At 37.3% G+C, this 13,018-nt stretch overlaps 1 protein-coding gene across 1 annotated transcript in view; it reads left to right on the forward strand.

Moving 5' to 3' along the window:
• The first annotated feature begins 7,395 nt into the window (after positions 1-7,395).
• Positions 7,396-13,018, forward strand: part of LOC139709004 (doublecortin domain-containing protein 1-like) — a 42,822-nt gene continuing 37,199 nt past the window's right edge. The window contains exons 1-5 of the mRNA XM_071620972.1: positions 7,396-7,525; positions 8,079-8,372; positions 9,872-10,034; positions 10,594-10,756; positions 12,126-12,225. Of these exons, the coding sequence (XP_071477073.1) occupies positions 7,398-7,525; positions 8,079-8,372; positions 9,872-10,034; positions 10,594-10,756; positions 12,126-12,225 (848 nt within the window). The 5' untranslated portion in view covers positions 7,396-7,397. The remainder of the gene's footprint in view (positions 7,526-8,078; positions 8,373-9,871; positions 10,035-10,593; positions 10,757-12,125; positions 12,226-13,018) is intronic.

The raw sequence follows: 13,018 nt of genomic DNA on the forward strand, positions 1-13,018 counted from the left end.
CACAAAATGTTCGGATTAACAAACCCTAGTACACTTTCAGATTACTATAGTAACAAACATGGAATTTGCGTTTTTCGGATACTGAAGAACGAACCATCGGAATATAAGTACACCTAGTATCATCATACCTGACTCTTTTTGGAATAATAACCACCACGCAAAGAAATTAACAATGTCAAACTGAGAAACTGATTTCATGCCTCAAAATTTTCCCTGATGCCGTCTATATATTTCTTTTCTGAATTACCCTTCCCCCTCCACTGCTCGACTGAAAAACAAACAAACAAAACAAAACATAAAGTTACAGTTCGTTACTTAAAGTTCGTTACGAAGGCTAAGATTCGGAGGAACGAACCAATGGAATAAGTACATGACTCTATCCAGAATACAAACATCACGCAAAAAAAATTAACGATATCAAACTGAGAATTTCACTTTCTTGTATTTCTTGCCTCAAGAATTTCACTCCCTTCTATATTCATTTTCTGAATTACCCCCCCCCCCCCATCCCCTAATCGACAGAAAAAAAAAACAAAAACATAAGTTACAGTCATTCCGAAGGCTCGTAAATCCCAAATTGACGAAGGGGGAAAAACAAGTTTCGTTTTTTGAAGAATCGTCGACTCGAAAACGAAACGGGGGTCGATATTCTCAACGTTGTTAAACTCAAAAGATAAATGAATAAATAAACAAATAGGTAGATAGATAGATAGATAGATAAATAAATAAATAAATACATTTTCGTGCCGGATTAAGAGTTTTCAGACTAAGGCACCTTCGGAATAATCCCACACACTGTTAGTTAGTTAAAAGTTGATGCCTATTCAGGTGGTCACAACTTACGTTTGAAATGAGAAAGTGCATGGGAGCATTTGCAGACATTTAAAACATCCGACATTAACGTTTTAGCACTATAAAGAGCCGAAAGTTACCGTTATTCATTTTCGATTGTAAGAGCAATCATGCAACATTTACTAGTATTTTAGCACCTTACGGAGACGAATGTTACCGTTAATCATTTTCAAATGTAAAAGCAAACTACCGACATTCATTTTAGCATCTTAGGGAGCTGAATGTTATCCTTATTCATTTCCGAACGTCAAAGCAAACATCCGCTATCTATTTTAGCATCTTACTGAGCCGATTGATACCGTTAATCATTTCCAAATGTAAAAGCTACAATCTCTTATTATTTTAGCATCGTACGGAGCAGAATATTACTGGTATTCATTTCCAAATTTAAAAGCAAACACCCGACATTTATTTCATTATCATACGGAGCCGAATGCTGCTGTCCACTTCCGAAAGTGAAATGAATCATCTGACAATATTATTTTAGCATCGTACGGAGCCGAATAGTAGGGCCTACTGTTGTTAATTTTCAACGTCAATGCAGATATCAGACATTTACTTTCCCATCAAACGCAGCTGAATGTTACTGTTATTCATTTCGAAATGTAAAAGCAAATATCCAACATTTATTTTAGCATCGTATGGAGCAGAATGTTACTTCTATTCACTTCCGAACGTAAAATCAATCATCTGACATTTATATCAGCATCTTCCGGAGCCGAATGTCATTAATATTTACTTTCGAAAGTAAAAGCAAACATCCGACATTCATTAATTTTGATCATAGTACGGAATTGAATATTATTGTTATTCATTTCCGAACGTCAAAGGGATCATTCGACATTTATTTTAGCATCTTCCGGAGCTGAATGTTATTGATATTTACTTTCGAACATTAAAGCAAACATCCGGCATTTATTTCACCATCACACGGAGATGAATATTATTGGTATTCATTTCCAAACGTCAAAGGGATCATTCAACATTTACTTTAGCATCTTACAGAGCTAAATGTTATCGCTAATTTACTTTCGAACGTTAAAGTAAACATCCGGCATTTATAGCATCTTCCGGAGCTGAATGTTATTGCTATTTACTTTCAAACATAAAAGCAAACATCAGACAGTTATTTTATCATCGTATACGGAGTTGAATATGATTGTTATTCATTTCCGAACGTCAAAGCAAACATCAAACATCAATTTTAATGAATCAATGTTACTGTTATTCATTTCGAAATTTAAAAAGCAGACATCCGACAATATTCTAGCATCGTATGGAGCAGAATATTACTGCTATTCGCTTCCGAACGTAAAAGCAATCATGTGATAGTTATTTTAGCATCTTCTGGAGCCGAATGTTGCTATTTACTTTCGAAAGTAAAAGCAAACATGCGGCGTTTATTTTATCATCGTACGGAGTTGAATATTATTGTTAATCATTTCCGAAAGTCATAGCAAACATTCGACATTTATTTCAGCATCTTCCGGAGCCAAATGTTATCCTTATGCATTTCCGATCGCAAAATCAAATATCTGACATCAATTTTAGCACCGTATGGAGCTGAATCTTACCGTTATTCATTTCCAAAAATATAAACAAACATCCGACGTTTTAGTATCATACGAATATTACCATTATTCATTTCCAAAATTAAAATGAAACATCTGACATTAATTTTAGCATCTTGCGGAGCCAATTGTTGCCGCTGTTCATTTCCAAAAGTAACGACAAACATCTGACTTTTTCCTACGGGAGAAATAGGACGACTTCGTAATACACTGTATTTAGTTCTTGAGTCACTTGACAGATAAAAAAAGATCTAACCTCATGCATTCAAAATTTTACATGTATGGAGCTGCCTAATTAAGGCATACATTCGCGTATGAGTGTAGACCTACATGTGTTTTCATAAACCCTCTTCGATCGCTACTTTCAAAGTGTTCCCCGTTCAGTGAGATCACACCCCATAATTACGTTTTCTTTTCACCATCTTATAGCCAAAACGAAACGCAAATCAACTCATAACCAATGTTGAGACAAAGGAAAGCGTCGGGACACGTCGTTCATCGTCGGGCTATCACAAGCATCATTTGTAATCAGGAGAGGTGCGTCTGGACACGTCGCTCGCTATTCAATTTAAGCACTGGCCGTGACCATTCAGAAATCTCGCTATATCTCAAGCGCCATGTCCCGAAACGTCGGCACTATCAAAACGAACGCTTGCGTGAGCGGAGGTCACGCAACATAGAAATAATCAACAGCTTCTTTTGAGGGTGTCGGCAAGTGTCAGCAAGCGTCGGCAAGCGTCGCGGTATCATCAAAATGATGGCGCGTAGTGCTTTGACCGACGCTTAGCGACGGAGTAAAAACATACTGCGACGCACTTCATTGTTCTCGCAATATGTCCCGGTCGCTGAGTGTCGCTCTCCGTCGCTCGCAGTCCCTACTTTACCAGGTGCGCCTAAAGCATGTTTTCATGAAGTTGGTTTAATTAACAAAAGTACACCTTACGTATGGGACATGGCTCAACTTACGTATGGGACATTTGTCTTTAGTGCACAAGTGCATTCATGGAAATGACTTTAAATTTCCCCATAGTGTCATATTCAGTTCCACAAATCATACTACAACATGTAACAAATGAAATAGACTTGTAAGTGGGTACTTTCCTGGTTCAGGTACCTAACAAAAGCAAGACAAATAAAAGTAATTACCAATTTACAATTAAATGTCTTAGTTTAGATTCCGTCATGCATTAACACTGTCCTCATGGTGTCTACACATACAAATACAGTATACTGACACTCTATTTCTAGCCCATTTGTAATACTCTGGTCAATATTTTTTATCAAGTGGAAAAAAAAAATGTGTGAATTCTAGCTTGCGACCTTGATATAGCATACATGTACAGTGGAAACTCGATATAACGAGATGGTCGGGACCGAGTCATTTTCCTCGTTATAGCCGATATCTCGTTATATCAGTAGGCATAAAAGAAGGCATAAAATAAAGACATTAATTTGCACATGTGGGACTACCCATCATATTTCAATCAATACTGATAACTTGATATTGTGTGTGAGGGAATTACTCACCTTTATGGGTAAGAAGATGTTTTTCGCCAATGAAATCCAGTATCAAGAATGTGTTTCTTATTAATTGTAGATGTTCAATTGTAAATTTTATAGCTTGCGATTGTATCCATACAAGATCGTCTGTGGATTGGTATGTGGTTATCGTATGGGTGTGTGTTGTGTGGAAAGCTTGAATATGGTCTGCACAATGCTGTGTGTGTATGTGACACATTCTGTATGTACATTATGACTGCGTGTGTGTGAAGACGGGGAATTCCCAAAGTAGAAGGCCAATCACAGCATCAGATTGCCTCACACCTGCTAAACGTCATGATGATGTCATGTATGCATATGGCCGTCCCACTACATTTTCTGCATAGTGTGCGTGCACACACACACTTCACACGTACAACATGCAGTGCTAGCTGGAGTGCTTAATGATTATGTGTGTACAAGACAGTTTTTGGCGCATCAAGCTTTACAATCTCGGAAGATGATAGCACAGGCGAAGTAAAGCTTTACCGAAGGCATTTTGCTTTACCTCGCTATAGCAGGTTTGATTTACTATGTTTTTCTTTGTTTGGAAGTCACAAAATTTATCTCGTTATAGCAGTTATTTCGTTATAGCCGATCTCGCTATAAGAGTAGCATTTTACATAGACTTGTGTGGAAGGAAATTTGGGACCGAGAAAATTTCCTCGTTATAACCGATATCTCGTTATAGCAGTGTTCGTTATACCGAGTTTCCCCTGTACCATGACTAATTTGTAGTCTTGTTAATTTCAACTTTAAAATCTAATGTCATGTACATTGTACAATGTAATTTGCAAATACAGTTTGAAGTGGGTACTTTCAGTAGCTCTAGGCTTACCTTGCAAGTTGTCTAAGTTTTTATAGAGCTCTATAATTATTTAAAATGCACCACAAAACACAACAACAACAAGAGTATTTCATTTTGCTCTGTAATCATCATGTTTTGCCATGTGAATTTTAGCTTCTGCGAAATCAATCAAATTTTACTGAAACTTTTAGATTTTAAAAGCCATGGTAACCAAAGAGATAGAAGAATGTATGTACCAATGCTGGCTTTGTTTTTTTCAAATTGTTTGGCTTCAGGTCTATGAAACTAAAGACGAAAAAATTTGCTTTACTTTGTACATACATGTACATAAGTACAAACTTTATGTACAGTATGCTTGTGTACTGCTACAGGAAAGATTATCATTTGTGCATTCTAATCTTAAGAGAAAATGTAATTCTTGATTTGAAACACTTAAATAACTCACTGATCTGAAACTTTTACAATTTTGATAAATTCGTATAACCTCATTTGATTATACAGTACCAGATTGCAATGCATGTTGATAATTGTGTAGATGTAGGGTAAGTAAGTATGAGTTGATGAAGGTGTCTCAGAGCACAGAGCACATAGGTCTCTTCAAACACAAAATAGGAAATAAAATTGAATTCCCCATTTGTTTGTGTAATTTGTGCTGTTAGCACTCCAACCACAGATCCAGTATTTATAGTGTGGTTCATGGCAAATGCAAACTAGTCTTCATTTTACAGGATTTTGAGAAATCATGTTCATGGCCTTGATAGGTCATGACATATTCTGATGGTGTGCAGTTGAAATATTAAACATCATATCAAAATAGAAAGTATTCTCATAGGGTTTTTCCTTTGCTATCATCTCTAAATGACAAAGTTACCTGCTGTCACCTCAAGTGATTTTCTTTTCAGTAAGACCTGTAATGTTGTCATCAATGAGCGCCACAACCACAATTGTTTGTATTTCCCTTTTGAGGCTGTACAGCCTGTAGTACATGCTGAACAGTGTATTGCACCTAAAATGTCACTCAGAGAATCCCATTCTCTTGGACAACTTTAGTCAATTTGTAGAGAGGTAAAGTTGAAAATGATAACTGAATTAAGAAAATGTCCAATATCAAAATGTTAAAAGGAGGAATGTTAATTGAAGACCAGCTGCACAGCCTGCAATGAAAATAAGAAAATACAAGTATATTCTATATTTTCCTTTCTTAATCATAGAATGACTCAATAATGCTGTTCTTACACCTTCCCTGAGGTCAACTGAGTAGGAGAGGCAGATATATAGACATATCCTTCAGAGTAGGTGCAAAGATAACCATTAACCAAACAAATGTAAGGACATATAGCATCCATGTCGAAAGGAGGTTTTCCCATTCACTTTGCATGTAATGTCCCATACGTAAGGCATTTGTCCCATACGTAAGCAAACTTAAATTAGTTATAAGATGAAGGACTAATTAAATTTTAAAATTTAGTATTGCTAATCTGGAGTTAAAATGGATAAATTAGAACTTCCTAAAGTATGATTGATTAATGTTAGAAATCTTCAGAAAAAAATTAAAAAAACATACTCAAATCCTTACGTATGGGACACATCGTTCTGGGAAAGTGCATAATTTGCATAATTAATCTGCTGACCTTGTCTTACCAATTGGAAATTATACTAGCTCATACAGGGGTCATGTCCACAAAGGAACTAGGGCAAGAACAAATTCAGCTGATTTTAAATGAATATTTTTCATTTGTCCCATACGTATTGTTTGTTTTTGATTTATGCAAATTAAGGCAGTATTTCTTGCATAAATTTGCATAATTCAATATTTTCTTTGCTGGAAATATACAATTTAACTCTTTGGCTACAACATGATATCAATGATTTTTTAATCAAATCAAGATGAATTTTGAGCATCCGAGGGGACATTATCTTGGACTTGCCCTCCTCTGCAATGCAGTTATCACAGAGCGAACTACACTGTAGCTGTGATTGACATATTCCGACAAGTGTTAAAGTATTATTGAAACATGAAAAAATTCCTTTTCTACTGGACTGAATCTCACTCAGGATGCTAATACTAATAGTCGAGGCTGTTGAATATTTTGAGTGAGTTTGTCAATGTTTGGAGATCATTTGCCAAACAGTGCTGTGCAAACGTACCGTAGTGCTACTCTTTCCTACAAGGATTGCGAACACTGGAGTGGTGAATGTGTTAGACCTTATACTCTCAGGGGTTTCTGCACAGTACACTACAGGAAGAAGAAGAGAAGAAGTTAGCTCTGCATGGAAATTTGCAAGAACTGCACTGTGGCATTAAGATTTAACATGTCATTACCTCAATGTTACGCTATAATTTACCCTATCGATTATTGGATAAAAAGTAGTTCTCTGTTAATCGAAGCTTCACTTGATTGTGATCATTGAGTGTTACTGGAAGAATGCCAAAGACAATGGATATCAAAAGTAAAATTGCTGAGCACTCTACTTCAACCACATCCAATATTCCAATATGTACGTAGGTTCTAATGTGTTTAGAACCAAGACAAGATAGGGTCATGGCACAGAAAGATTCTACTGTACCTTGATGTTGTGAACACCTGTTTTGTATCCTGTGTCTGTGTAGAAACTAGTCTGGCACCATGCCGCCTGTGGGCAAACGACAAGTTGGGCATGGAACAAAAATGGACGCCATCAGCTATGAAGACTTGCTTGTGGCACAGTACCTGGAAGGACTGAAGAAAACGGGAGCAAACCAGCCGAAGAAGAGGTGACTTTCAACTTTTCACCTGGCTTCGTTTAACTGCACAAATCAATTTGTGTTTGAAGATCTGCACTCTAAAATCATGCATAAGTTATTTGTTTGGTTGCATTCATGCCAAAGTGTGCTTTATTGTTGTTTATGTACTTTCTTTATAAATTTATAAGGTAACAAATGTTGCCACACAGCTTAGTTTCTATCTAAAATGCAAATTTAAACAGGGCGCTCCTGTTACAATGAATATGGCAAGTAAATTCTATTACAGTGAAGTAAAAATTCAGGCCTCCAAATTAGTGTTATCAAAGTCTGTGGAGCAAATTCCCTTCAAATATAACAAAATATTGATGTAATAAAGAGAAAACTGCCAGTCTCAATTACTTTGTTGTTACGGGAGTCATCTGGCATATCCTAAAGCCTTGAATTACAGTCTAAACCAAAGGAGACTGTTGTCTGTTGGTTAATACTGTGCAAATCCAAGTTTTTGTTATCATGTGTCCTATTGACTTTCTGTGTTATGCTGTCCATATTATAAACAGGTTTTCCTTATAAATTTGTTTCACAGGCTCTCCAAATCTCCCAAGAACCACTCCCCTTATCTCCAGCGTTTGGCGCACACGGAACTCATCGGACCGGCCTCGGGAGACACCAGGGGGCGTACACGTCCGGCTTCTGGCCGGCGCCCGTTCTCTGCCACCAGCCAGTCAGGCTCGCGGTCGGAGCGAGAGAGGAAGCGCATCCATGCAAAGTTTGTTTTGGATGCATCCAAGCATAACGGAGTACCCGAGGAGGAGGCAGAGGATGCGGAAGAGAGGAAGAGTCGGCATCGACCCGCCAGCGCTCCCGTCTACAAAGCACGGTGAGTTCCAGTCCAGCATGAAATTCACACCGAGGTACACTTGTATCGGCAACTCCCGTTATAATGAATTCCTCTGGGGCAGTAGTTTTCTTTTGCTACAAATATTGAAGTTGCATTATAACCAAATGGAATAATGCACCGTTGACATTTGTGAAAATAATATTGGGACCTGAATTCTTACCTCTCTGTAAAAAAACATTAATTGTTGTAACCGTGTTTATTGTAAAGTGAGCGCTGTATTCATTGTTTGCTCTCGTGGTAACGCATTGTTTGGATCCGTACCTCTTTCTCTCATGAGAGAATGATCACTTTGTGTGAATAAATAATTAAACTTGAAAAGCACTCGGAGAGCACAGACCTCCACCAAGCCAGCCAACCTTTTGTTTATGTCATTAGCAGATCACGCGCTTGTAAACATCTCTGTAGAATGCGCAGCTAGAACTCCCAAGTTCATCGACCTTATATGCCAAAAGATAAGAAATCCTTCAAAACTCCATAAAAATTTCTGGATCACTACCAAAATTTAATCATCTGCAGGGGCGGATCCAGGAATGCTGTGAAGGGGAGGTGCCTTTTCAAAATCAGAGAGGGGCGCACTGGCGCATGTGCCCCCCCTCCCCCCTGGATCCGCCACTGATCTGTACCTTGTGTCATTATTGACTTTTCCTGCAAGTTTCATTCAAATCCGTTTCCAATTTTTTGAGTTATTTTGCAAACAGGCATTCCAATGCTGATGATGATCACTTAACCTCCTCCTTCCTAGGCGGAGGTAAACTGACTGTATTTGTCACGTGACCTGCAGACTTTGTATGATTGTACAGAATTTTGAAGAGTGTGATGAAGATGACTAGCACAAATAATGGCAGTGTAGTAATAACCCGATGAAGACTAGTCCGGAATATTCTCAGGCAGATGTCTATATTATGGGAAATTAGTGTTGTAGCAAAATCAGCCCCTCCTCAATGGCTTAATGGATACAACACAAAGCTGTTGCAGGTTTTTCCCTTTTTCAAATGTTTTTTTTTATGATTTCATTCAAAAATTTCAGTCTCCAACAGATGGCCTTGTGTATTGTTTACCTGTACTTTTGAAGATGGCATTTCTTTCATTTGTATTTGAAATGAAAATGAATCATCATAACTTCACTTTTTTTTACTGTATGGTTTCCATGACCTATACTACATGTATATGTAAAATGTGTGTAATAACATCATTCTTATTCATGTGATGACATTCCGTTACGTGTGTGAAAACATATATATGAGACATGATTTTAGTGGTGCCTGATACATGTATTTTATCTAGTTTCATCTTGTTTGTTAAGTTTCATCTTGAATAATGTCTAGCTAGTCGTAGATTAGATACGATAGAAAATATGTGATAGCTATTTAAATTTAGCTCTATGGGTATGGTCGTTCTTCAGTGGTGGACTGCTATTAGCACTTCCCTGGTTATGCTAACGAATTGTATTTCTCTTTTGTTGACAATAATTGCTTCAGGCCATGGAGTGGGCGATCAGCAACATCTTCAATCTCCACGTTCTCCCACACTTCCAAGCTAAAGAGCCAGTACAAGCAGCAGCCTCACGTCATCCGGGCTGTGTGCTTCCGCAACGGCAGCCGTGAAAAGAGCGTCAAGATCACTGCGCCTACAATGAAAATTGTAAGTCACTTTCCCCAAACATGCTGAATTAGTTATAATAATTGTTTCGTACTTCATAGAGTACAATGTAGGTCAGAATGTGATATCATAGCCATTCATGGCCATGGTAACTGGTTCTAAACAACCTCACCTTCATTGTTGCTAACCATGCACACAACTGGTTTTAATGCAAGCCATAACAAAAGACTGTTACATCATCATCTCAATAGTGCTATTGCTTTATTGGTTCATTATTAACATGCATTAAAAGAAGCAATATGATGTCCAAAGTGCCTGAAATTCATCATGTTATGCTCTGTCAGGCATAGTATTTCGAGATGCATCCATGAAAGTGCAAATCCTGTTCATTATATCGAAGAGTTAGCATCGTTTCTAGAAACTTACTCTGTGTATGAATCAAACTTTGAACCAATTCTAACAATATTCCTTGTGAAGCTAATTTCATTTGCTTTGCTGGTGAAATAATGGTTGATAAAGAATACATGAAAATCAAAAACAACTGGCAGATTGGGAATGGATTCTGGATATAAAACATTTATTCTTCCTCATTTTGATTTAGTTCCTTGAGTACTGCACCATCAAACTGGACTTTGAGTTTGCGGCCAGGCGCATCTTCCTAGAAGACGGCACGGAGGTTAAGACTGCGGAGGAAATTCCGAAAGACGGAGAGGTTTACATCTCAGGAGGAGAGCCTTTCAAGAATCCATTCAAGCCAGTCAAAGGTCAATATTTCTTCCTGATGCCTTTTGATAGAGACAGTGTATAGAAATTAATAATCTTAATGATAGTAGCAAATTCTTATGTAGTGCATTCCAGACTTGAAAAGAATTTCAATGCGCTTTACAAACAAATTATAACCTAATACAAAATAAACCAAGGCGCACCAAAAATTACAATTTACCAAATACGATATATTACCGTACAATAATTATTTCTTACACATACGTAAGGGGTCAAAGTTGCCAATACATCCGACATAATTACATGAATAAGTTCAAATTTAACAAACATATGCTAATGTATACAAATAAGTTTTGAGTTTTTGTTTGAGATTGTCAATCTGCATCTGACTGCTCAGTGGGTGTGGCAGAGAATTCCATAATGTAGGTGCAGCTTAAGAATAAGCCCTGTCCCCATAAGACTTTGCGTGATGGTAGGTGCAACAAGTAAGTTTTGAGCAAGTAAGTTTTACATCAAATACTGTGAATTTGTTATGTTTCTGAGAAGCCAGGGCTTGACTCTGGCAGTACCGTCAGTATTTTGATTGAAGCTGGTGAGATATTAGTGTGTGTGTAGTTCATCATGTGAGTGTACATTAGATTTAGATCATGAGAGCTGTGAGGACTAAAGCAGATACATGGAATCATGTATGTTCTTTTACTACCGAGATTGACTGTAAGAATACTGGACTAGTATCATGTTCTACTCTGTAGCTACAAGAAATGTATTTGACTTTTAGGGTAGTCAATTTATGTATTTTGTATGATTTTGGGTGTACAGTGCTTTGCTTGTGCAAATCACACCTAGGTACAGTACTTGTGTATGTGAAAGATGATTTGATAAAGGTACTCACTGTATAAATAAGATTTTGCTGAAGCTTTGATTCTGTTCGAGAAATCTTGTGCTAGAATAACTTTCTTTTGCTGTTAATCTTTTTTGACATGATTACCAGCAAAGAGAAAAGACCCTCGGGTTTGAGAATTGCACAAGCCGAGAAGTAGAATATTACATGTATGTGAACATTCTGGAAATGCAAATGGTATGCTGGCTCTTTGTCTCAAAGTACATATATGTCTGTTTATATGTCTGTGTATATGATTATAATAATGAATGCATGCATGCTTGTGTTTGTGTATTTATTGTTTGTATGATATATATCTGTGTACTGCACCAGACTTTGAGTTGTTCAGTTATACATTCAAAGAAATGTAGTATGCAAGTCTTATTACCTACGATTGTACTACAATGAATCCATTTGGGTGCATGCTGTGAAACTACATGTAGCAAGGAACTTTCATGTTTCAAGGAGTGAATTGATGTTAGAAAGGTTAGCCTGATGGGCCATTAGATTTATGTCGTCTTATTTTCCAGGTATTGTCAAGAAGAACATGCAAGCAGCGTGGACACTAGAGGGAGTGGTTCTGCCTAGCAACAAGAGGAAGACCCGCACAACGCTGTCGGCACGAATGAGGTTGGTAACATTGCCATGTTGCATCTCAGCAGTAGCCTATGGCATGTTATCTAGCATGTTTACTGGATCTTTAAAGTTTGTGAGTCTGTTTTGCAACCCTGAAATTTAGATTGCTTTCAAAAGCAAGTATATTGTAGTGGTAGGCAATTCAGACCTTTCCTCTGAAAGATAAAACTCAAAACTTCTCTATGATGGAGGGGGGGGGGGGGGGGGGGGGGAGAAAACTAAAGATTTCCAGAGAATATATTTGGACCTGGGAAAAATTCCAACCATTAATCTGTGAACGAAAGTTGAATGCGTTTTCATGTGACATGGGGGATAATTTTCATTTCTTTCTTTTTTTTCTTTACAAAGTCTGAGGTGTATTAGGGTAGGATTTCATACATGATGTGTGGAGACAATCCTTCGACCATGCAAAATTTTGTGACATTTGCAAAAGGGATAGCTGCCCTTCAAGCACTGCTTCTCTTGGAGTTTCCACCATTATATCAATCTTCTCTCTTTTATTTCATTAAATTTACACTTCTTTCTTCATGTATAATCATGAATGTATTGTATCTTGTTATTAGGATCACATTTGTTGTAGTGATGGTAAATGAAGAATCAGATTGAAATGAATTGAATGTTATTTGCAAAACACTTCACTTGACATTTTATGTCAAATACAATTAATCAATGGGGACACCAATGCTGCAAGTCGTATTCTAGTAGAAATGTTATTCTCTTGTTTATGTAGCAAATTTTCTGACCTAACTTGGCAAGCGGGAAAATGTTCATGCTAATGCCTCGCCTG

This window comes from Diadema antillarum, unplaced genomic scaffold (genome assembly GCF_040938485.1).
Source record: "Diadema antillarum isolate AM-2024a unplaced genomic scaffold, OU_Dant_1.0 seq00001397_RagTag, whole genome shotgun sequence".
Classification (NCBI taxonomy): domain Eukaryota; kingdom Metazoa; phylum Echinodermata; class Echinoidea; order Diadematoida; family Diadematidae; genus Diadema; species Diadema antillarum.